Source organism: Chanos chanos, chromosome 15 (genome assembly GCF_902362185.1).
Source record: "Chanos chanos chromosome 15, fChaCha1.1, whole genome shotgun sequence".
Classification (NCBI taxonomy): Eukaryota; Metazoa; Chordata; class Actinopteri; order Gonorynchiformes; family Chanidae; genus Chanos; species Chanos chanos.
In genome coordinates this window covers 13,800,195-13,826,780 of record NC_044509.1, presented here as the reverse complement: position 1 = coordinate 13,826,780, position 26,586 = coordinate 13,800,195, and the positions used below count along the sequence as shown (strand labels likewise).

General features: G+C 41.7%; 1 protein-coding gene across 1 annotated transcript; it reads left to right on the top strand.

The window, feature by feature from the left end:
- Window positions 1-5,612: 5,612 nt before the first annotated feature.
- Window positions 5,613-26,457, top strand: lhfpl6 (LHFPL tetraspan subfamily member 6). Its single transcript, XM_030793131.1, has 3 exons — window positions 5,613-5,997; window positions 26,084-26,182; window positions 26,339-26,457. Exons 1-3 carry the CDS (start codon window positions 5,613-5,615, stop codon window positions 26,455-26,457), a joined length of 603 nt encoding a protein of 200 aa, XP_030648991.1.
- The last annotated feature ends 129 nt before the right edge of the window (window positions 26,458-26,586 follow it).

Here is a 26,586-nt window from a genome sequence, read left to right as displayed (position 1 = left end):
AAGGAAACTGGACCATCCCTCCTTCCTTCACATTTTTCCGTACTGAAACATCATCAACTCCTGTCTCTTCACAAGATCACAAGGAACACGGGCAAAGTTGTTAAGACTCTCACCTTGTATTTTATTTCAGCTCTTTTACTGTAACAAAGAGCCCCCACTTCCAAACCTGTGCCCCTTTTTATATCCTGATAAAACTGCACATTTTCACTATTCCAGTCCAGCTGATATTATTCCGGAAAAAAAAATTCCTAAACAGCCTTCCTCCCAGTTCCAGGTGAAAGCATTCAATAGCTCCTCGGGGGAGATTGTAGTGTTACAGAATTGCAATGTAGTAAAAAAAAAAAGAAAGAAAGACAGAAAGAAAGAAGAGAAAACAATGAGGTAGGGTATACTTTTCATGGGGCATCTGGAAACGTTACATGAACTGAATGATTTAAAACAATGACATCCTCAATTTCAAAACAGTTGCTTGCTTATTGCTAAGGTTATCCGACACTCTGGTAATGCAAATTATGTGAACACACTTCTCACCAGAATGAAGAATCAGGCTTTAATTACATTTACTTACATTACAAGATCACATATTCTGCTCTGTTTACACAGAAGTCGCTCAAACCAGTCTCACATACTCACACATCCACCGTTTTTCTTTTTTAGTTTAAGAAAATAAGTTATACACCTCTGCACCATAGCACTCAAACAACCACCCACACGCACACATACACACACAAAAAACATCCAGATGGCTGGCTCCAGTAACTTGTACACCTGTACTTTTCTTTGAAGAACTGTGCAATTACCTGAGTCTGGCATCCATTAACATCAGTCCTGTGTTGACACACCTTTGTGTCATTAGCGTGGATGCATTGTTGAGGAGAGCAGGGCTTTTATGCTCCTCTGTTCCAAAACATGACTGAGAAAGGATCTTTCTATCGCCCTTTTCAGAGCCTTGATGATGAGCAAGGTTTTTTTTTTTTTTTTACTCCTGACAGTTCAAGAGTTTCCCTCTCTTTTTTCCACATCAAAGAACATTCTTTCATAATAGTACTAAAGTGAGAAACAACTGCAAACTCTGCCTTAAAAAAATCAATAAAACCAAACAATGGCTCAAAGTGCGTATACACCTTTCTAAGCTAACTTTCAAGGCTACAATGAACAGACCTACACAGACAAACTGTAAATTCAATTTTGGTCAATATTTCCAACAAAAAAATATTGGACACATCGGCCCATTCCATCCTGAAAGCATATTTATGGGGAAGAATGGTTCAACTATAGTTAAACTCAAATGAATAATTAAATGCGACACCCAAACTAAAACTTGGCAAACAAAGATGGCACTTATTTCCATGGTGTCACTTTTGAGAGATGAAGTTTTGGATAAAGATCTGAGGTAGTGATGAACACAGGTGTTTGGAGTAGACAGAGATTTGACTCTTGTATGGGAACATTTTAAAAGGAGCTCATCTTTAAAAACACAAGGCCACAAGACTCTGTACTTCAATGATGAATGTGGAGACAAACAGTGATGTGACGAACAGTATTTCTCGATTTCCTCTACTGAATTAGATTTTAGATTAGTTTAACTTGGAATGATTCCTTTTACTGAAGTACCCACAAAAGGTTCTACAAGGCAAAGCATGCATGTAGTTTTCTAAACACATTAAAAATGAATTTTGCCATTAGGGACTGGCATTCGGCATTCGTTTGAACTCTTTTGAGCAAAGTTGAGCATATGACAGAATGAGTGATACATCAGATTTTGTTAACAGTGGAAATTTTCTTAATGATTTAGCAGCGCTGTGCAAAGCATAGCTCCACAGAGACGTCAATGACGTTTGGTATTCTGCTTGAGTTCATTGGTTATATTAGATGGTAATTGAATTTCATTGACTGTTTTCCTCTGTACAAAACCCCAAAAGCATTCATGATAAGCAAAACAAATTATCCAGTCACACATTTGGAGGAGATTTTCCTTGAGTTTGTCACTGATAGATAAAGGGATGTATGTGTTGATTTAAGACAACATATCTCCCCCTCTCTCTCTCTCTCTCTCTCTCTCTCTCTCTGTTTGAGCATACATACAGCTTTTGCAAACAGCATGACAGATTGAAGAAGCAGTCAATCACTACATAGCAGCTGGTATTCTTTATGACACTTTACCAAGGGCTGTAGAATACAAACTAATCACACACCTCTTAGTTAAAATTGGCAGCACGCAAAAACTGACAATGACGTGAATACTCCTGAGAAAGTCCGAATGCCTGAGATTCCGGAAATTTGCATCTTAGTTTTCTTTTTTTAGGGCTGCAAGTCTTGTGAAATGCACAGACATATATTCCAAATGCATAACTAAATTAGGACTTTGACATATTTTGAACCCCCCCCCCATTTCTACACCTATTCCCTTTGCATACTGCCCCTCCCCCAGTTTAATCTGGGGGAATGACAAGATTAGAATCAATAGGCTAGGTGTATGAGATGACAAAGGTCTCCTTGCTGTCATCAAGGACTTTGTGTTCTTCTTTGGAACACTAATGACAGTTGATTTTGAGATAGCTTGAGGATGAATCACACACACACACACACACACACACACACATCCCATAAATCTTTTAGTCTTTTGTGGTAACCAACATAACCACACACATTTACAAAATCATCTTACATTTTGATTAAAATGGTTTGTCGGTTGCATTTTGGAGGAAACTGAATGTGAGTATGAATAGTAACACTGGTTTCTACTGGATAGGCTGTTTTCTTACATCTCCTCTGTGGTGTGTAAAAAATTACAGAACAGAAGGCGTCGATTCGCAGGCCATAAGGACCATGGTACATTCCATTTTCCTCAGCAACTAAACATTTTCCTGTTCTCCGACTTTGAAAACTTCAGTGAAGCGTGTATCTATCTTAAGGCATACTTTACGTTAATATGGATCAAATCTCCCAATGTGCTGGAACCAAATATTTTTCACAGTTCCTGATGCAAGCTGCTCCAAAAATATGCAACTGAAGCTAAACTTCCTCAGACATATTAAGACTTTCTCATATTTCTGGATTTGAAATTTCACCTCCTTTCATAAGAGCCGTAGTCATACAAATGAGTAAATGACTCTCATTTTTCCCACAAGTCAAATTGTATTGTTTCAAATACTTCCAAGTCAAATTCACTGAATCAAATAAAATAATTCAAAGATGTTTTCTGTTGGATGCTCCACCACCTGCACGCAGTGAATTGCAAACAGTGGATATGACATTCATTTTTATCAGTGGATCTCCTGTATTCTCAGCAAGGTTTTAAACATTTACATAAATCCTTTCTCAAATTGAATTGTCTGGGTCTTTTCTGTTGGTGTTAGTGAAGGCAACACTAAAGCCAGTCAAATCAAACACAGCAGTCAGAAATATCATGACATGCTTATGTTCAGAAAGACAAAACTTTACGCTTCTGAAATTTAATTGCTTTTTTTCTGGCTGCTGTAATGTGACATAGCTGCTTAATGCACGCTTTTTTCACCCTGTCCCCTGAAAGGTCAAACATGTAATGACTTGCTAATGTGGACTCGCGGCTCAGAATGTATTACATGGAACGACGGTACAAGAAGACTGATTGATTGAACCTAAGACATCATTAAAATAGCATTAACATGGTTTGGAGGACCATAACTTTGACCTTGTCCCTTGTTTGAGCTGGAGTTGGGAAGGGGAAACGTGTTGATAATGATTGGTCAAGGTGACTGACATTCATGAGGGATGGCCAGAGGGTGGGCACATAGAAAGGATTTCCCTTTGTTTTCAGGATCAGACAGAAATGTGGTGTCAGCGCTCCTACCTGAACTGTTCCATTAATTGATCCAAGACTTTGTATCTAACCCCTGTGTGTTTGGCTCCTTTTGGCTGTTACCTAGAATCTGCAATCAAGGCACCTTACTGTTCTTGGTCTGCTAATAATGGGTTTCATAAAGCATATATTATTCTTCCTCATTCTCTTTGAGGTCTTTGACAACCTTGCAGGTGCCCAGTATAGAAAAGACGGTACTCAACCAGTGAAAAACAAAGAAACAAAGACATGGAAGTATAAATTGCAGCAGAAAAGTATTCAGAGTTAAATGCTGACATCCTCTGTACTCCACAGCATGTTTCCACAATTCAAAGCCACACTCCACTGAAGCATGTCTTAACAAGGTTACGCATTTATGCAGCCTTGTTTTTAATCATGATGTTATGAAGATTAAAGACTTTATTTTGCCTCAGGCTTATTTGAGTTGAACTGTTTTTATAGCACACTAAACTACTAGTGTTGTTTAATACGATTGTAATGAGGTTGTAATTCTAGCGTGAATTAGACCGCACGGCTCAATTCTCCCCCAGAACGAACGTTCAAACCAACATCGTATTTCAGGTGCCGTGAGGACTTACAGCAACCAGGCGGAGTCTTGTGCTGTCTATCAATTCGACGCTCCAGTGTACCACCCCGTGGGCGGAGGATAGCGAGATTGATAGCGCTCTTGCGCTCTAACAGCCGCCACTAAGTCAGTGAGTGTCCCATTCGAAGCGCGACTGTCTCAGAGTCTGTCGTGTAGTAAAGGTGTGTGGTTCTACTTAATGGTTCAACCAGCTGTGCCAACGAACTCCTTACAACATACGTTGGACAAGAATGCTGTGCGAAGCCGACATGAGTTTATCGTAAGTGTCAGTAACAGTACAGATAAATGAACGAAAAGAGTGAGTGTTCGGCGTTTTATTATTCAGTTTTGTTACATTAATTTTTAACAAGAAGATAAAAGCTCTGTGCAAAGCTCGGACAACGACACATAAAGGACAGTTCAGTTCTTCCACGTGCGATTTAGACATTCACACTTGCATCAGCTGTGTGCTGTTCAGAACTGCTTGATGATGCGCTGTGGCTTGTTTTGTGTAATGTTTTACGAGTATTTCCATTTTGTGTATTCTTCTCGCCTATTGTAGATTAACAGTAAGTAGCACATGCTTTGATTTCTTGGGGCGAGAGTAATAAAATCTGTCAATCTGTAACTACAGAGCTTTTATAAGACTTGCTGATACATAACGTTATTGCGCGCTCCAGTCAGCATGAATTGGTTGAACAGGTAGACTAACAAAGTAATTTTACAACGCCGTATACATCAAAATCAGTCTTTGCTTTCTGGAAAATTTAATGTGGCGCAGTTTAATCTTGATTACTGTTTCAAAATACCCTAATTTTCCCCCAAGCGCTTAAATTAAATCCAATTTAGATTCACTTTCTGCTGTTAGCATATTTGATTTATACATCTATGTTAATTTGGCGTAATGTGCTGCATTAACATCATGTCATTTTGGAATTCATATTCTTTTTCAACCCTCTATTTTTCAATTCAGCACAAAGCTTTGCCCCCTCGTTTCAATGAATTTCTGATTTATCTCAACTTTTTTTTTTTTTTTTGTACCACAGAGGTCACCAAATTGAAAGGAGGACAGACAGACTGCCTTGGTAGTCCTGGATTGAAAAACCAATTTTGCCCCCACAGCTGGATGAACCAGAGGCCGTGCTAAAACCATCTTGGTGTCTCTCTAAATTTTTCTGAAAGGCCAAGTCTTGGGTCTGTTCTGATATGGCGTCCAGTCTGACCTGTGCCGGTGTCGTCTGGGCTCTGCTCTCCTTCCTTTGTGCGGCAGCCTCCTGCGTGGGGTTTTTCATGCCTTATTGGCTTCTGGGCTCGCAGATGGGGAAGCCGGTGTCATTTGGTACGTTCCGACGATGCTCTTACCCAATCAGGGACGAGGCCCGGGGTGGCACGGTCATGCTGGAGCAGTGTGGCCGTTATGCCTCCTTCCAGGGCATTCCCAGCCTTGAGTGGCGCATCTGCACGGTCGTCACGGGAACAGGCTGCGGGCTGCTGCTGCTGGTGGCCCTCACCGCGCTCATGGGCTGCTGTGTGTCAGACCTCATCTCCCGCACCATCGGACGGGTGGCCGGAGGCATCCAGTTTGTTGGAGGTGAGAAAGAGAGAGAAGGCCTTGTAGATGGATGGATGGATGGATGGATGGATGTATGGGTAGATGGATAGGTAGAGGAAGCCGCTCATGTATTTTTTAACACCCCTGTCCTTGCTCTTCCCACACCCACACACTCCACAGCAGTGTGTGTGTGTGTGTGTGTGTGTTAGGGATAGTCCCCTTATTTGTCAGTCTGTCAGAAGTACACAGATGAGGAGACTAACAAACACACTCTAGATCAACAGACCCTCATCAGGCAGTCACCGTGTGATCTCCTGAGCTGAAACCAATTGCTATGACATCATTCTCCCTGTGACTTCTCAAACAGAGCTCAGTGTATTCCGGGGGGCTTGTTTTAACGATGCGTTGCCTTAAGTCAACTTGAGTGGGTATGCTGCTCTGACCTTTGGTTGTCAACATGGCTGAATTTGCTTGGAAGTGACAAATTCACATTTGTATGATAATCAGGTTTAGTTAGTTTTTCGAGACCGAGGTAGAAATGAGAGGTTGCCTTGACAAACAAGTATTTCCTTTCACGGTAGTTCTAACCGCTTACGGGAGGTAACGTGTCACTCCTTTTCCAGCGTGGCTATTTCTCATTCTCTCAGTCTCATTAGGCAAGAGTCTCCTCTAATAAATGGAAACATAAGCATGTGCAAGCAAACACACAAGGACACTCACACACACCCCCACTCACCACCACACACATTATGAAAGGGAGTAATTACATAAAACACGACTAAAACAAAAAAAAACAAAAAACAACCTTGGGGTTGTGGAACATAATGAAGCCATGAGACTAAAACGTCCTTGATCAGCCAAACAGAAACTTGATGTAATGAGAAAAGGGAACAGGAGATGGACGAGATGGGGCTTTATTTGGGGGGGGAGGGGGGGGGTCTTGTGTTACACATGATTGTATTAATGTTGGATCAGAAGGCTCTGGCTGCCAGAAAAGATGCCTATAGCGCTATTGTCCTCTGTCTGTGACTGGTCTGGTGGTGGAAGCAGGAGTGGGTTTAACTAAATCAAAGTCATGGCCTTCTGGGCTTCATAAGACTCTCCCCCCCTCTGAGTAATGACTTTGACCACCCCCCCCACCCTTTCATTGAGTTGGCGGGGGTTGATTAACTGTGACCTTGCTGTACGGACCCCTATAGCGTCTCCTTCCTCCCGCTGTCCGCCATCATCTGCTTTTCTCTGTCTCTCTCTCTCTCTTTCTCTCTCTCTCCTTACACAGCAAATTTGCCTGGAGTTGTGCGATGTTTATTTTTTCTTCGAGTAAAATCGACATCTTTCATACAGTTAAGATTTTTACTCTACCTCAGAGATGAAAATCCAGCTTTCCTTGAGTGAAATGAATAACTCATGTAAGTGCGTTTCAGTTCTGATATGCAGTATGCGCTGAAATTAAAATGTGAAATAATGACACTTTAAAGATTTTTTTTTATGTCATTTAATTTTTCCTGAATGTTTGTTCATTCAGCTGATGCTCTTATGCAAAGGAACTTCCAGTTATTTCTCTTGAAGTCAAAGGTCACAATGTCTGGAGCATCTTTGGAAGCAATTAGCAGAGAACGGTCATGCCTGTGATTTGAACCCAAGGTCCTCTGGTTTCAGAGCCATTTACTACTGGACTTGTACTGCTGGCTTTCAAAAGGTCTACTTTGAGGCAAAAAAGAACACACCTACAGTGTTGCTTCTCCAGTTGAAGTTAGTGGAACATAAAATACCTTGAAAATGAAACTCTGAAATTTGACGCTGGAAAATCAACACTATACAGCAGCTTTGCTGTATATTCTATGACTGGTTATATGTTTGCTTTGTCTCAGAAGCCCAAAAATGGTTTGGACTAATGTGAGACCACACACACACACTCAGTCACAATGGAATAAAACACTAGCCAGGCCGTATTTGGATATGCTGAACATCTGCAGTTTATCTCACATCTCATTCGATTCAAACCAGGAGAGGAACCAGACAGGATGTAAGTATTCCACTGTCTCATGTAGCTCTCCTCACAGGGAGATAGCGAAAAGGGGCATTATCTAGATTGAGGAGGTTGTGAAAGTGAGAAAAATGGATCTGAATATCAGGTGTGGGTTGGAGTAAAAAAGCAGAAATGTCAGGTTAGAGGGCCTTCATCTCTTAGGCACTTTGGGTAATCCTTTCCCACTCGTATCTTACACTTTGGGTGCTTTTGAGCTTCCTCTCAGGTAGATTGGATTTCTGACTATCATCCGGTGTTTTTCTTTTCCAGTGGAGGGGCGTCTGAACAGAGCGCTTGTGTTCGTCACGCATGTTTGACCACAGTGGCTTGCATGACAGACGAGGAGGAAGTCACACATATCTCCTGCGTGTGTGTGTGTTTCAGATGGGATTTACGAGAGCCATCTAGCTATTCTAAGAAAGAACGGGAAGCCTGGGCGAAAGCAGCTCTGTGAAATTAGCCCCTATCCGCATGAGGAGCCCGACGATATTACTTAGCAATATCATTTGACTTTGAGGCGTCGTGGTCTTTTGCGCACTAAAACACTCATTTGTTCCTTAATGTGTTTTTATTATCCTTATTACGAGGTGAGGATGAGATGACCGTTTTTTATGAGTTCATATTTCGAAAAGCAGATGCGTTGAGAGCTCCTAATGCCTCGCGTACATCAAAATTCTCACCAGCTAGGACTCGAACCCCCCATTTTCTAGGCCATTATTCCACACTTGGAGACGTCACCTTCCATATGTGGACCGCTGGTGTGTCTATTAGGGAAACTTTGATGCTCTTCGCTGATAACGTAGCTAATTGAACGATCTGTGAGACCGTGTCCCAGAGATTTCGTTCTTTTTCACATGGCTTAATGTCCCCCTTCATTTGCATAGGCATTCATCAGGGCTTTTCGGTCGATACTGCCGCTGCCTTCAACACCTTATCAGTGCGTAAGTGAAATACGATTGGGCCACAGTTAAGTTGTGCAACCTGTCACGTTCCTGTTACCGTTGTGTGAGGTGTTCTTTATCTTCCAGGTGTTTTCGCTGTAACTGTAAACGTCACTAAAGGCCAAGAGAACGTTAGCAGTCATCTCAGTTTGTAAGGTTTTACAAAATTTCGAGGGTTTTTTTTTTTTTTTTACTCCTTTCTTTGGTAAGGCATAGTAAGTCAATTAGGTGGAAATTTAATGTCTTCACTTTCAGTATGTTTCTGAGGCGGAATTTGCGCTTTGAAACGAGCCTCTCGTGTGAGGAAATGTTTAAAACTAAAAGTGCCAAATTAAGATCTGGGAGGCGGCTTCACAGCTCGGATGGCATTTTTTATCTCCATCACTGCGGCGTGTGCTATGAAAAGGATCCTCAGGTTTAAATAAAGATGTACGATATTGAATTAGTCATGCTGGAATGTTGCTAATTACAGATAAAGTCTGGCTGGAAGAGCTGCTGTCTGTGTGTCTGTTTCTTGGGGAGGGGGGGGGGGGGGGGGGGATAGAGGGTAGGCAGGTCAGCTCTGTGATACAGGCCTGATGGTGGGATAGGGACCTCGCTGGTTATAGCTGACCTGTGTTGACCCCAGGGTGCTGGGACATAAGATTGGGGGGGGGGGGGGTGATTGGACTATGCTGGGGTTGGCTGGTAGAGACAGCTGCAAGGAGCGAGAGGAGACACACTGGCTCCTATTTAAGAGGAGTCGGTTCACCGCCAGTGTAAACTCTCACGGTTTGTGTTGTTTATGTGTCTATCTGCCAGGTGTGTGTGTGTGTGTGTGTGTGTGTGTGTGTGTGTGTGTGCAAGCATCTGTGTGTCTGTATGTATGTGTTTGTAACTCTGTCAAAAGCTTTTCTTGTGTCTTGCTCAGGAATGTGGAGAATGCTTTGGATTTCTTTTGGAACGTCAGTGAAAGAGAGAGAGAGAGAGAGAGAGACACCACTTTTTTTTTTATCTCCACTCCCTCTCCATTCTTTTCTGCTTCTCAGAATGCAATAGCCTTACTGCTGTTAAAGGGCCTCTTTTCAGTAAACTGTGTGATCTACTGACTTGTACTGGGCGCTGGAACATAGCTTTGGTCAACAGAGAGCACAAGACAAGTTCATTTTTATTATCCGTTGTGAAATCTTGTTTTTCCGTTCGTTTTTGTATGCAGCGGAACAGATACAAGTTGACAAGGCTCCACCTGGAAATATTTTTATTTTTACCCTGAATGAAAATAAAAAAAAAAACTAGTCTTTGGATAACATCTTTTATGATTAGGCACTGAGCCTCTGTGTTTGTGGAGGCTTTGAGCGGGTTAACATTGGCTACTTTCCAGTCTTTCCTTAATTATCTCAAATGCCTCTCGACAACATCTTGCCTTTGCAAATATACTCCATTCACATTCTCTGGACAAATTACCACCAGACTCTTTAAAGTGATCTTAAGGTATGATTTAGAACCCAGTCCAGCTCTTATCACCTGAACAAACCATGAAATACCACACATTTTGCCAGCAACAATACTTTGGTGAATACATAGTCTTTGATCTGTCACTGAGCAACTGGTTACGAACGTATGCAGAAGTGCCAAATTACACATACAATGAGCAAAAACACGAGGAACAGAAATCATTTGTTTTGCAAGGCTTCATCTTGCATATCTATCTGTCTGGCACTGAACAGGAGCTTACGTTTTCACTCACACCTATGCATGTGAGTAATGAGAGTGTAAACAGAGGGGAAAGCCTTCTGTGCTGGGAATTTTTTTCTCTGCTCCAGTTCCAAACAATAAAGCCAGAGAGGTAGTATAGTTGATTGAGTAAGAGTAGGCGCCTGCAGCTATTGAGCTAAGTATTTTCCTTCATAAAGACCCTCTCTAAATATATATTTATAACACTCTCGTGTAGTCTCAAATTTATTCATAGGTTAAGAAACATATTGCGGATGTATGGATATACGGTTGGTTGTAACAGTCAAATATGGATAAATTTGCAAGTATGCCAAGAGCTGGTGCAGTATATTTGTGTGTACATTGGGGATGTTTTGAAGTGGGAGTGAAGTATCTGTGAATGTGGTGTGGCTTAGGCAGATAGCAGTTTTACTGAGACATGTGGTGAGGAGAAATTCTACTTTTGAATTATTCAGTGTGACATACATCCTGCAACAAAAAAAAAAAAAAGAAAAATTCCCAACTTTTAATTCAGTGTGATATTTTAACTTTGAAGAGGAAATCAGGAGGAAAGAAGCTTGCAGTTTAAGCTTGTAGAATCTGTAATGGAGACTGGAATGGAGGATTTTTGAGCAGGGTTTTTTTTTTTTTTTTGAAAAAAAAATAATTACTACCTATAAAATGTTGGGAGGATGTAAGTGAGGGATATGGTGTCAGGAGGCAGGACAGAGAGTACAAATTTGTACGTATGTTTGTAGCTACACATACCTTTAGTCTTCCATAGGTGCCTTTGTTATCCTAAACCTTCTGGCCCCTATTGTATGTTCAACCCAACAAATTGGACTGTTTGTTGAAACAAAGGATGCAAGGAGCTATAACGAGACGTCAGTCTGTGTCATATGGTATGTTTATGCTTTTACTGTCTCTGGACTTGGAGACAGAGAGAGTAGGTGGAGGGTAAGATTATTTAAAAAAAGAAAATGAGACAGTATTCAGAAGCTGGTTCCATATGTGGGGTTTTTTTTTCTGAGTATCTTAATCATGGAGTTTATTTTGTTTTACGCTCTTATAATCTTTTGTAAATAAACACGGGCCTATGTGCGTCGACTGACTCTAAAATATGTTGGATACGCTTTGGTCCTCTACCAGGTGCCTTAACGTTCCAGTTGCTCATCTGTGAGCAAGAATAAGATGTTCTTATTGTGCCATATAACTGTCTGATTAACCCGACAACAATGGGCTTCCTTAGATAAGAGCGCAAATGTTCTCGCTTAATCGGAAAGTCGTTCTTTAAGGAGCGGGGTTGCTGGAGTTTATTAAGTACACACACGCACGTGCACACGCGCACACACACACACACACACACACACACAGACACACACACATATCTGAATAAAGCCAACGCTCCGTGGATAAGGAAACAAAGGGATCTCTGTTTCATTAGACTTCTCAGAAGTTCCGCTCATGACTCGGCCCAGTCTGCACAGCAGTGCCCCTCTCTCTCTCTCTCTCTCTCCCTCTCTCTCTCTCTCTGGTCCAGCAACACCCTGCATTGAAGAATGCAGGTCTGCATACTCCTCGGGGCAATCATTCTGGAATGTTCCACTGTTCCAGATGGTCCCCTCAGAGCTGGGGCCAGCAGTGTGGCAGCACAAGGAGATGTTTTGGCGATTCTCAGACAAAAACGAGACCATGTTTAATATTAAATTTCTCAAGTGTATATGTAGAAACATCCATATATTTACAGTGATAACAGGCAACAAAAAATAACCTTTTTTTTTTTTTTTTTTTTTACCAAGTGATTTAGTTTGATGTATAATATGTACTTTCTGCAGTGCTGTTAGTCAGAACTGAGGCTTTGCACCTTAATCAGCTTATAGCTGTGCTTTACACACCATGCTGAATATGAGATATGGACTAACGTATTTCATATCCATATTTAATGAGCAAAGATGTTCGGGCCCTCTTCACACAGTTCACGCATTTTTTTTTTTTTTTTTTTTTTTTTTCTTTGGCAACTGTTGCATCATCCTCTGGCCTCGTTCTTTTCTGTTTTCTTTGAAAAGGTGCAGTGTTTTGAAATAATCTTGTGTTGTAATCTTTATGAAGCCTTTTTTTAAGTGGAATCATGAGCACACATGCTTGGACACAACTGCAAAAACAGACATACACATTCTCTCTCTCTCTCTCTCTCTCTCTCTCTCTCTCTCTCTCTCTCTCTCTCTCTCTCTCTGTTCTCTGTCTCAGCCTGAGTGATTGAGCACAGACGTATGGCCTTTGTTGCAGTCAGACAGTTCAGTTTGGCCCGTGCTGGCAACGGCAGAAAGCCATCTGTCACATTCAGAGCCCAAACACCCGACATCATGGCCGTGTCTTAATGAAGACAGTATCACGTATGATCTCTGAGCGCTTCTCCACTCTTCAGCAGTAAACAGGATGTATCTCATTAGAGTGATGGACACTGCTCTGTGCACCTGTGTGTGCCTTTATTACAGACATGTTCACATACTGAAGGAAACATACAGTATGAACAGGTCAGTTCCTAGCCACTTATGGATGTGCACTACTACTGATGTGCATACACACAAAGCATGATAGAACCAAAGTGTCACATGATATTAGACATTGATATGTTTTGCTATTTGTATATGCATTTTATAATCATCTTCATAGATGACAAGAACGTTAACATGTTGAGATTCGGTCGTCCCAGACAGCGGAATACGTTAAATGAGCCTACAGATTTTTTTTTAAGGTAAGATATAATGGAGAATTTTTTAAAAACCTGTTCTGTTTTTTTTTTTTGTAAAACTTGTTCTTTTACTGTGTCTTCAGTGAGTCTGTTTGGTTGTTGTGAACTAAGTTGCTCACATACTGAGATCAGAGAACAATGACTTCAAAGTCTTTTCTCAGAGGTCACAGGACCGTCTCTGACCTTGGAGAGTCCTCCATATTGAAATGGAGTCTGGAGTGGACTCCCATTGGGACTGAAGAGTGTGTGTGTGTGTGTGTGTGTGACATTTCAGAATCTCACACACAGGATGATATCACAGCCTGTTACGCATGCTGCCTTGCTTATGTGTTCTCTCTTTTTTTTTTATCCCTTCATTTTGTCTGCAAGGTTGGTTTTGTTGATTGATGTGTAGACTTGTATACAACCATACACGCGCACACACGCACGCACGCACGCAAGCAAGCACATAAATGTTTATAGTGCAAAACCAGCCAAGTCTTTCCGCTGTCGTTATACTGAGGCGGTTGCACATGGCTGTTGTATAGCAGCAGCTCATTGTTTTCACTGAGAAACTCCTTGTCCTTCTGTCTGACAAATTTAACTCCGTAAACATTCCCAGTTAGTCCGTGTGCTTGTTTATTTGTTCACCACATCCTTTTTTTTGTTTTTTTTTTTTTTGTTTTTTTGCGCCTGTCTTTCTGCAGGCCTTCTCCCGTAGAACTGAAAATCACAAACACGAGAGTTTTCATCCTGTTCAGCTTATCTTGCACATGTCTAGTCTTGTATAGAAATTGTCACTTTTTTCGTTCGCATCTCTCTCCTTCGAGAATTTGTCTTGAAAGTGTTACTGTTTGACACGCTGGAACTGCAGTAATGGTCCGTGATTTGTGCTGACAGTTGCTTCTGTCAGCTGGTCGCATACAGTTTACTGTGATGAAAACAGAAGTTTTGCTAGGAAGCCTCAAAATAGCAGTCAGCAAAGAGAAGAACCAAACAGCGAGTACCAAACTGTTCTCCAGGCTGACCAGTTGACTTGGCAACCATAAAGTCAACAATGACACGGCTAACCTTGGCAACCGAAACCATCCATCCATGGCAAGCCACTTCACGAATAGCACTGCGGTGATGGAGACTCAGAATGTGTCTTTTGCTTCTATACTGAAATTATAAATGTTCTTGGTGTTTTGCTGGAGAATGTTTGTGGAACTTGTTTTTCAGATGTTTGTTTAATTTTAGTTTCCTGTGATTTTTTTTTTCCCGCCTCTTAATCCTATTTTGGTTCCCGTCTGCCACAGATGGTTCTGTGCTGATGTAGTCATTCGTATTCTGTCTGAGTTGGTCAGTGTGCTGGAAACACACTGTGTCAGACCAGTCCAGAGCTTTACAAGGATATATTTTCCATTTAAGGAAGTTGTCATTACGCAAAAAAAAAAAAAAAAGTGAGACCAATTTCTGTAAAAGCACACAGGTAGTTTTGTTGGTTTTGAAACTGCTCCTGGAGCCAGGTTGTCTCGTTCATAATACATTTCTGTTAATTGTTTGGAGGTAAGAAAGAGACCAAAGCTAATGAGGAGGGACTGAGGACAGAGAGGGCAGAAAGCTTTGGGTAAAATAAAAGCACTTGATGCTGGAATTGTTCTCTTCTTGTAATTACTGTGCAACCGTTGTGTTTGTGGTAAATCATTGACAACAGGAGTGTGTGTTTGCTCTTGTGGTTTGGGTAACTGTGGACAGCAGGGGCCTGGTTTATGCCTCGTCTAACCCGTAAAGAGAAGGAAATAATCCATTCTAGTCCACTTTAAGGCACCGATATGGGGTTTATGATTCAACAAACTGAATCAAACTGCTTATTGTTCACTCGTCATGTGACCCTGCATGGCTTACCGTTGCGCGCTGCAGGCACGACAGAGTTGGTAACTTGGTTTTCTTTTATTTCCTGCTCTGTTTGTCCCTCGGAAACCCCTCGGCTAGCGTCTGCATCCAGCCTGTCTAGCCGGTATCACATTCTCTTTTAACCCTGCTGTTCTGAGTACAAGATAAATTGACGTATGGTCTTGGTTTGTTTTTGGGTTTTTTTCGTCCTGGCTCCTTTTGCGGGTGTGGTGGGCAGCCCGAGACCCGTCTGGCCATATGGTCTGAATGGGGGGGGGGGGGGGGGGGGCCAACAGCAGCAGCAGCAGCTCCTGAAGATGCGAGCAGCCATATGGCGCTAAGAGACAGAGACGTACGACTCGCGCGGAAGGAAGGACAAAAGGGAGCGCAGTTTGGTTCCCCCCCCTACCAGTAAACACCTAATCACCTTTGACCTCCACCGAACTGATCATCGAAGTGATCGTGTATTCTTGCCACCTTTTTGAAAGATTTGTCCATGTGATCGTGTTTTTGTGTGTGTGTGTGTGTGTGTGTGTGTGAGAGAGAGATGATGATGAAGAGGAAGAAGAAGAAGCGTGAGGCAGTGGTAAGAAACATGCAGAGGCAGGAATACATCGGTAGATGAGTGTGAGGAAAGAGGGAAAACTAGGTCAACGCTGTCTGAACTCTTGAGCAGTATCTCTGCAGTCCCAGCATGTCACATTACTGGCCCAAATCCGGCATCAATACGAGACCTATTACAACTGCAAGTCTGATCAAGCTGGCAAAAAAAAAAAAGACCAGAAAATCTGCCTGGCACTGTGGATGCCCTCCGACAGCATTACTGATCAGATCAACCGAGTGAGGCTCTGCAGAGACCTGATGCAGAAAATGCTGGTATGTTCACGTACATGGCGCATACCTGTATCCTTAAGGGTATATTTCAGATAAAGGATGATACGACATTGCTTAAAATAAAGAGAGAGAGAGAGAGAGAGAGAGAGAAAGAGAGAGAGTGATGTCCTTCAGGGTTACAGGTCATTTTATGCCTGTATGCCCATTTGGTCACCCCCCTCCATCCACCCCCCACCCCCCCAACCTCCTCTCTGTATGTCTCTTTCTTTTAATCAGCATGCCCCCCACAAGGACTGTTAATTATTTGCCTTCGGACATTTATTGCTATTGCTTATAAATATTCATATCTCTCTATTTTCCTCCCCCTTCTCTCACTCACACTCTCTCTCTCTTTCTCTCTCTCTCTCTCTCTCTCTCTCTCTCTCTCTCTCTCACATCCTCTTTTCTAACCCTTTGGCAAGTCTTTGAAGTTGCTGCTCCTGCTGTACTCCCTGACGTCTGCTCCCTGCACAAATGAAAGTAACCGCTGCCAGTGCCTGTTTGTTTCTGTGTGTTTGTTACTGGGTGCTGTTGTGCAGGAAAGCCTTGGTTTTACATGCAAGGGATGAACATCACCCCCCCCCCCCCCCCCCCACCACCACCACCACCACCACCACCACCACCACTCTCCCACATTTCCCTTAGTCAAGTGAAGCTCTGTTCTTATTTCAGAGGACAATCAGCTTGTAGAGGAATCAGAGGAAGAAACAAGGCACTTTGTAGAGAGAGAGAACAGTCAGTATAGATATCTGATATCTGTTCTGCAATCCATTTTCTGTTGGCTTAACTCGCATTCAAATTTTCGTTTTTTTTTGAGGGGTGGGGGGGTTGAAACCAAGACTTCTCATCTTTTGTACTGCTTTTCTCCAAGCAATAACCTTCCCCTTCTTTATTCTTCTGACCAATTCATGTTTCTGCCTTTTCTGTTTGAGTTTACTTTAGCCTCATGTGTGTAACTGCTCAGTGTTCAGTGTTCCATCACAACAGTGAGAATGGAACACTCAGATGCTCAGTGTTCCACTCTTACTGTTTCCCAGTTTCCTTTGACTCACCTTTAACACCCTTCATCTTCCCTTAACACCTTGAGAGAATGCAATCAGGGATGAAAAGCCCTCTTTTTTCCACACTGGAAGATGGGAGAAGCCACAAAAAAAAGAGCTTTTGCAGCAAAGTACTTCTTTCTGTCCAGAATCCTGCACATTAACCTGACTTGATCCTACCAAATGTACATTAACATCACAGAGCATAAAACATGTAACTAATATAATATTTATATCTATTTAAATAGAATTTATATACTATACCAGACCAGCTGTGTTGAAGAGTAGCTCACTGTATGTGAGCTATTCTTCTGTCCTTGCTGTGTGTGTGTGTGTGTGAAGGAGACCCTCATTGAGACCAGTCTGTCCTTATGTGATGAGTCCTCTGCAGAGGCGGTCAGTGTGCCGCCATGGAAACCATCTTTTTGTTCATCTTTACCCATCATTACCTGTCATTGTCTGTGTTCTCAGCTTTTCCCATACACTCACATAAACATGTATGTTCTTCATGATGGGGAAATAAAATGCAGTTTCTTTTTTTAACCATTGCATGTGTTTGATAGACTGCCAAACTCGTGTTAAAATTGCCTTCATTTAAATGAACTCCTGATGTGTTCTCCTCTGGGTTTCTTGACTGTCAGTCAACATCTGTTTTGGATTGAACGGTTTGCTCTGTAGGAGATGCCTCTCTCTCTCTCTCTCTCTCTCTCTCTCTCTCTCTCTCTCTCTCTCTCTCTCTCTCTCTATTTATATATCTATCTGGAAATAGCAGTTTTCTCTTGCTCACCTCTCCTCCTCTTCTGAGAGATGCTTTCTGTCACCTTCTGTGTATGTTACTGGGATGTGTCCAAATGGTGGTGATGTCCAGTGCAGCATGTCTGAATTAGAGCATCGTTCATTCAAGAATTAAGTATCCCATGCTGCCAGCAGTTCCATCGCATCTTTTGCTGATCGTCACTAAGGGAATTGTATAGATCTGGCTGTAAGGTTACCCCTAGAAAACAATGAAAATCCAATGTGAAAATCAATGTTCTGTACAGTGTACAACCCTCAGTAATACAGTACACTTAAAATTTATCCTTTTATCGATTTAGAAAGATGATCAAGTTAAACAGACAAATATAAGTCATCTAGAGAAAATAATGGAGGGAAAAACTGTGTAGACATCACTTACTCCTCTGAGATAAATGAAGTTTAAGTATCCTTATCCAGATCTGGGTTTCATCCCGTTTAAGCATCCGTGGGAGGTCTAGACAAGCTTGTTTCCATGCTGGGATTCTTTAAAAAATGGTTTCTGCCTCATTAACAGTAAAACCATCTTGTTTCAGGGACAGGAATTTATTTTGATGTGCAAAACGCAAACGCTCCGCTCCCGTCTTCGAACAAACGACGTCAACACAGGTTCTTTGCACCTCTGCTGTAAAGAACTCAAAGACATATGACCTCAGATACCATATACACATTTACAACCATATGAACCGTATAAAATCATCATGTAAAAAAGAGCCCCAGTCATGGATTTTTACGCCCTTTCTTGGGAAAGGTCATTAAGGCCAAGAAAAGAAGTTCTACAAAGTTGGAGGGTAGAAAATGGAAATGCTGGACCTCCATTAGAGTCTCCATGTTTATGTAATCTATAATGTGTAAAATAATCATCACAGTGCTTTTTCATTTGTGACGATGGCAGCTGACAGGATTTTGGTTTCTGGGGGGTTTTTTGTTTGTTTGTTTTTTTTTTGTTTTGTTTCTTTCTTGTAAGGGAAAGCACTTTCATCGAAAGACCCAGCACTGGAGCCATCTTCAGATATTCTTCTGGTCTGTTCTATCAGCATGACTTTGTTCTTTGTTTCACTGTGATACATTTGCATTTTTGCTATATTTAGAACCACAGCTTTTGGGGGGGGGGGGGGGGGGGGGGGGGGGGGGGGGGGGGGGGGGGGGGGGGACTCCTATACCGTGGCAAGAGTTGTTTGTGTTTTTTTTTTTATCATTCACCCGAAGACTCGTAATTGTGGGGTTTGCAGTATCTATCGGTCCCGGTGGAATCTCCATTAATGCAATGCCTTAATGAAACCATCTGTCCTCTGATCCCACTGCCAAGATATCACACTGTGCCGATAATGACAGGGGAAGAAACATAAACACAGGCGGTGAATTTGGTCAGATACAGCCCCAGGGGTACACTTTTTTTTTTTTTTTGACTGCCAGCTGAGAGAGAAGGGAGTGGGCACAGGCTCTCCCTCTCTTTGAATGTTTTACAGTCCCTGGTAGGATTCTAGATCAATGTGACACCGTTGTAATATTGTGGTAATGTCTCGGAGTTCTTAATACAGAAGATTATTCAGCTTTACTGCAGCCAGGGAATTTCTTATTTTCTTTTTGACTTTTATGTGTGAGAATTTTTGAAGTAAAGCACACTCAAATTCCCTTTTTGAACTTATAGCCCCCCCCCCCCCCCACCACCTTCATTATGAGATGAACGGGGACACCAGCAGAAACAAGTTGTGCTTGAACTTAGTTGTAAAGATTATAGTATTTGTGTGTTGAACGTAAGGAGAAAGGAAAAATGGTTGGTGCTAGTGAATTACACAAAACACAACAAGGAAAGGCGTTTGAAATGGTTTAATCAATCGCATAGGTTCCCATGTTACTGCACAATGCCCCTCCTCAAGCGCTAATTATCAGAGTGGCTCTCTCATGTCTTCACCCATGTATCATGACTTCGTACGTTTGTGATCTTGTGACTCATGAAGCTTAAATCATAAACAGCAGCACGTTCTTCACAGTTGCTGAGACCAGACCCTGATATCCATAATTGCCTGTAATCTGGAGTTCTGTTAACCAACTTTTCAAGCTTTTAATCTCACCAATTTTATCTAACCAATTTGATCTGACAAATATTAGCAGGAGCTCAAAGCGCCTGAAGGCTTATTCTGTTGCCTAGAGCAAGTGTACTTGTGTACAGCACTGCACTGGACTGGATGAGGGTTAGCTGGCGCTTATTTTTGGCCAAATGTTAGATTTATATTAGATATGACACTTCCACTGGGAAGCTTCCAGAAATTGTTGTCAGTGTGACATTGCAGACCGTCACTCGACCAACTTAACACCAAGGCCCTGGGTGTTTTGGGCAGGTGTTGTAATGTGTAACCTTATTGCCTTGGGTCATTCTCATGTCATTTGTGTCATTGTTGATCATCACACTTGTAACTCAGATTATTGCTGTGGGAGCCAACGAAACCCCAGGTCTGTTCTTTGAAGCACTGATGTACACATAAAGTTACTGTTTCATTTGCTCAACTTTGGGTTGTTTTTTTTGTTTTGTTTTTTTATGAGGTGCAGGCCATGTGTGTGAGCCAATGGGGGAAAAAAGAAAAGAAAAAAAGAAACCCAGAGAATGTCACACTTCATAATGTATCAGGACTGCAGGGGGCTTTCCTTGACTGCTGAAAATAGTGACCTGAATGATTCATTTATGTGCGCCTTTAGTGGAGGGGTGCCTGTGTATCACTTATGTTTTAAGGCTTATTTATGAAGTGTCACGCATGCAAAGGGGCAGCAGATGGCTGTATAGTGGCCTAGTGCCAGAAACGAAACCGAAACTAGACCTCGTTACTCAGTGTCATACAGTTGTGATGTTCCTTCACGTTCCATAATTAATGAGCTGTCAATTTAGAAAGACTTAGGGACAGGACGGGTATCTTTTTAAGAAATGTTTGACCGTGACCAAGATCAGAAACCCTCAGTGCTGGGAACACGATGAGAAATCATTCAGACCAGGCAAGCCATTTTATGGCAACGGTACATACTGAGGGAGAATTACACATTTTAATCGTTTTTGACAAGAAACATCTGAAAGTTGTAACACACACACACACACACTCAATTGCAAAATGATTGTTATCTAGGGTATATGCATACTGAAGTCTCTCTCTCTCTCTCTCTTTTTTTTTTTCCTCAAAAATTGCTAAATCCAAAATTGAAACCAGACCCTGAGCAACAAGAAGAGCTTCAGAAAAGTAAGAAAGGGACTGCTCGCATAACTTGAGCCCATACCATCTGATTGATGCACAGAGGGCTCTTAGCATTACTGTGTAAGAACTCAGCAGTATAACTTGACCACAGCCAGGAGGGAGCAGAACATCAGGGTTGTCCAAAGCGATCACAGTCTTCGTCTGTGAGCCACAGTGACACAGACTGGGGTATGACTTTCATTAAGAGCATCACAGGGGACGATCAAGTGATGGCACTGGTAGGGGCAGGCTTGGAGCCAGAAATGGAAGTCATGAAAGAGATTCGGAGATGACAGATTGCTCCAGGATGCCTTAATGACAGGCAGCGATGATATGATTTTTTTTTTTTTTGTTTGTTTTGTTTTGTTTTCTGATCTTTGTAAAATATGATGATGTCAGAATGGCAGGCTGCCACTCTGTGGAGTACGAGTGCTCAGCGTTGAGATTAAAAGCAGCTGCACTTGTTCTTGAACAGGACCAAATATGGAAGAGATAGTGGCGTTTTTAATATATAGCATCGGATATATGTAGACATCAAAGATTTGCAAAATATGACACGCTTATATGCCCCCCCCCCCCTTTTTTTTCTCTGGGGTTGTGTATGGTCAAGCTACGGGAGGTGACTGAGAAAAAATGGCTTTTTTTTGGCTTGGTTGTATATTTGTACATGGCGGAGTTCTTTTAGGTTTTTATTTATAATGTCATTTTGTTAAGTGTGTTTTTCCCCTTGGTCTCAGTATGTGGCGGGGAATGGTCCTGCCTTTTTTTTCTGTGTGTTCGTGATGACCATCCCTAGACACCAAGGTCATGGCAAATCAGCATAGGAGCAGTAGGAAATTACCATTGAGAGGGGAAAAAAATAATCCCTGCGGATATTCCTTTGATGGGGTTTTTTTTTTCTCCTCTTGTAGGTCACCTAAGAATTTGTTTGAAAAGATTCCGAGATAGGAGGAGAGAATGATTGACTGACTATTCGGGATTAGTCAACAGAAGATGAAAACACTTGGTCCTGCGGTTTTGTGCCAGGCTATGAAAAAGCAGATATGGCTTTATCGCTGTGACCTGGGGTGTGTATCTAAGATCTCTGAAAATTTTCTGCTAATTCACTTATTGTCCTACTCGCTCCTGAAGGCAGCTCCACAGATACTTTATCTCTGCTGTGACATGTGTGCCTGTCATAACCAGGACAAATCTTTACATAATTCTCTCATCTGTGGAAAGGACGGGGGGGGGGCTGGGGGGGAGCGAGGAAGATTTAGCTAGTTTGAAGTTAAGGACTTTCTTTTTTTTTTTTGGTGCAGTATCCTTCCTCTCCCCTTGGCTTTGCCCTGTCCCAGAAAATAACAGACTGTTAGCAAGGCGAACAGAACCAGGCAAGCATTGTCTGATCTCGTCTCAGGGGACGCTGTTGGGCTGAGGTGGCACTTTAACGTGGTGGTCTGTTGTTTCGCAGAATGGTGAAGCATTAGAATACAATGTAACTGACTCATACAGTCTCAGATGTGTTGTCTCTCTTGGGAGGTTGTAGACAAAATGGAGCAGAGGACAACTGTGTTGTCAGACTTTTTAACGCTGGAAAGCTTTTCAGATTAAGACCAGATGTTCTTGTGCAAATTCGCATGGTATTGGTGTGAACACGCTACTGGAAGACAACCATTCTTTATTCTATTTACACATCAGGAGAAATTATTCTCTTTTTGTTTTAGAAGCTTTCAGTGTTTTTCTCTCTTTTTTTTTTTTTTTTTTCTTTCAGTGTTCCGCATGTCCTCACAAAGAGGCCCATCTGGATTCCTGACAGCTTGTGTGGGTTTTTTGTTTTTTTTTCACGTTTGTGATTTGTCCCCTCGGAACAAGCTTTCCCACTGCACCATGAACTTTTGCTTTTGGACAAGTCTGCACAGGAGTCCACAGAAACTCTAAACAGCTGTGATGCAAAATAAAAAAAAAAGAACAAATAAATAAGTAAAAAAGACAGAAATCAGTTTTCAATTTAAAACGTCATAACAAAATATAAGGTCGATCTCTTTCAGCACATGAACCCTGCTGTCTCAGGCCCCGTATGTCTGTTTGGTCCGTGTCAGCATACTTTAATGCGTAGTGAAGACAGTGAAAAAGCTTTTTTTTTAAATGGGCAAATAGAAAAAAAAAAGAAAGAAAGGTGAAACTGCACCCAGAATGAGGGGCTGCATTGAAATGGAAGGGCTTTAATAGGATTAAAATGTCGGGTCAAGCCTTGCTCTGCGCATGTGACTAACATGAGAATTTTTTTCAATGGAGGCAAAGGTTCACCAAAATTATGCTGCTTCTGTTACCTGCAGTGCAGCCCTGCCGTGAACCACGGCTGGGATTTTGTGCGGCTGCCCGCGCTCTTTCAAGTGCTCTTTAAAATCCGATTGGACCACAGGGCGCAGATAACGGTATTTACCAAAACACACTAGGTCAGGCTTTTTAAGTTTACATTGCCAATTTATCTTACCTTTCCTCTCCCTTTGGGCATACATACGAAGCTAAAACACAGGCATGCCGTTTCATGAGACTGCAATGAGCCTCATTTTCCATTCATTTCCTCTTTTGTTCTCTTTCCCAGCCCAGTTTTTCCGAGTCAAAGCCAAATTCCTTTTAAGTCCCTTACATTCAAAGGAATGGTGCAGCTATATCTGTTTCTCCTCTGTGTCACATTCTTGTTGCTTACTCTCCATTCTGTCACCTCTCTCTTCTCCAGACACTCTCAACTCCTCAACTCCTCAACTGCTTCCCAGCGCATTGCTGCGGTTGGAACGCAGTCTGAAAGGGCAAGAGGTCAGGGTGTGGTTTTTTAGTCACAGAGGGCTCTGGTATCTGAAGGTTCTCCTTTCTGAAATCAGTCTTCATTCTGCACATACAAATACACCCCCCTCACACACACACACACACACATATTGAAAGATCTTTCAGTCATTATTTCAAAATATTCTTTTCTTTCTCGAAAAGCAAGAAAGAAATTATGCTAACGCTTATTTTCATCCTCCCTCTCTTTAAAATCCACTCTTGAACAATGAGACAGAATGCTATTGTTTAGAATTCACAATACTATGTAATGGATTTTCTGGCTTGAATTGGAAATAACTGAGAGGGAGGCATGTGAGGAATGCTAACCCTGTCTAAGGGAACTGTAACATGTTGGTTCAACAGTGGCCAAGCAAAATACTGATTTTATGATTTTTTTTTTTCATTTGTAAGGACAAATCAATGATTCATTTCCATTTTTAAAACAATAGAAACATTTTACTGAACTTGAGATGTGATAAAGCCGATAAAACACTCATATGTCTGTTTTGCCAACAAGCACAACAGTTAATTTCATTCCCTAAAGTCATAATAACCTTTTTATAGACCTTGTGAAAGAACTGTCTAGAACATAATTTAAGCATATTACCGACAGCTTCCGCAAGTTTTATTCTGATGGCACAGATAACATGTAGCTAGTCATTACGCCTCATTCTGATTTCATCATAAGGTATAAATTCCTTTCTGGCCATGCTACGGATGTTTAGTCTCCTGCCCTGCACTTCTCACTTCACATCTATGCAACACAACAGAAGCACTTGAATAGCTAGCCAAGCTAGCCAATCAGATGGCTCCATGGATCATAAGACTCAAAAGTTGGACAGAATTCAGTCTCTTCAACTGTGAAAGACAGTCCAGGGGAACAGACAATTCCCATTCGGCGGGAGTCTTAGGCTGAAAACATTCTGTGTGCTGTTTAGGTAAACCGTAGTTGGAACCTCCCTCCCCCTTGTGGAAAGATAGCTCTAATTCATTCTATGCTCGTGCCCTTTACCAAAGTCAAAGGACACTTTGAGAAAAATAAAATGCATCAGGAAGCTACATAACCAAAGATAAATATATGGAAGGAATGTGAGTAACCATCACAAGTCATGAGATTTAGACATTGGGAATTTGCAGTGCGTGCTGTTTACAGCTGCCGTGTCAATCTTTATCTTACCTGTGTTTTGTAGACTCTCCACGTCTACGTGACTGTCAGGAATTCAGGGTCCTGAGAGGCTGAAAGCAGAGAACCAAACTTTTTCACTGGGCTTATCCTGCTGGAGGGAAATTAAAGCCAATTACATGCCTCTTTATCTCCTCGAACTGCTTAAAGACATGAAAGAGAATCCATAACTGTATGAATATTCAGAGTGAATATATTACTATACTTTACACTTATTCTTGCATGCTTTTGGGAATGAGTATGCTTAAACACTTATGTAAATTATCTACATATTTATTGCATAAGCAACTTTTTTTGGGGGGGGGGGGGGGGGGTTGTTTGGTTTTGATCCCCTTCCTCCCATAGTGTGCACACACACACACACACACACACAAACAAAAAAACAACTTTAGGTTCAATATGTTTTCATTACTTTGACATCAAAACAAAGTACAGGTTTGGCTCATGCTGTGTGGATATATCAGTAACATAACACACTTTTGTCTTTTGTTTATGAACATTCTTACCAATTCACTCACCTACTTTCATCTGTCTGCAGCAAAGCCATTTGTGTTTTCTGTTTGTTTAGTTTATCCATTCATTTAGCTCCTACCCACTCTTTATCACATTCCTGTCTTATTCATGATTTCAGGAGCAAAGTGGGTCATTTCTACCAGAAGGAATTCATTGTGATTCTGTGACACACCCAGTGTATGCCTGTTTCCCATAATTCTGGCCTAAGTCCCTGAATGGAAGGGTCCAGACTGTCTGATTTTATCTGAATCACAGTGGCTCAATTATTATTATTATTATTATTATTATTATTATTATTATTATTTATTTTATTATTTTACAAGTGAAGACTGATTACATCATATTAAATGAAAAAGAATATTTTCTCAGCTGCAGTTGTTCCATGTCAGAGCTATCACTGTCACTGACTGACTACCTCTTTTCACAGGCCTGCTGATTGGCTCAGGTTGTGCTCTGTATCCATTGGGCTGGGACAGTGAAGAGGTCAAGCAAACCTGTAGCAACAGCTCCAATCAGTTTGAGCTCGGTAAGACTTGCACAATTGAAATTTTCACAAGTACTTCACATTATGTTGGGTTTATGAGAACATTTTGATATTCTTTATTGTTATGATAAATCGTCTGTGTCTGTGTGTGTGTGTTTGTGTGTGGGTGTGGTTGTGGGTGTGTGGTTGCCTACACAGGTTCCTGTGAGATTGGTTGGGCGTACTACTGCACTGGAGCAGGGGCCACAGTTGCCATGCTGGTGTGTACCTGGCTGGCCTGCTTTGCTGGAAAAAAACAGAAGCAATATCCTTACTGAGACTGTGAGAGGACAAAGACATACAGAATTAATGATGGTCTGATCAGCACTGCAAACAGGCAGCAAGAGAAGATGTTTCATGACCAGAATATCTTAGTAAAGCCACTTCAAAGGAAAAAAAAAAAGACA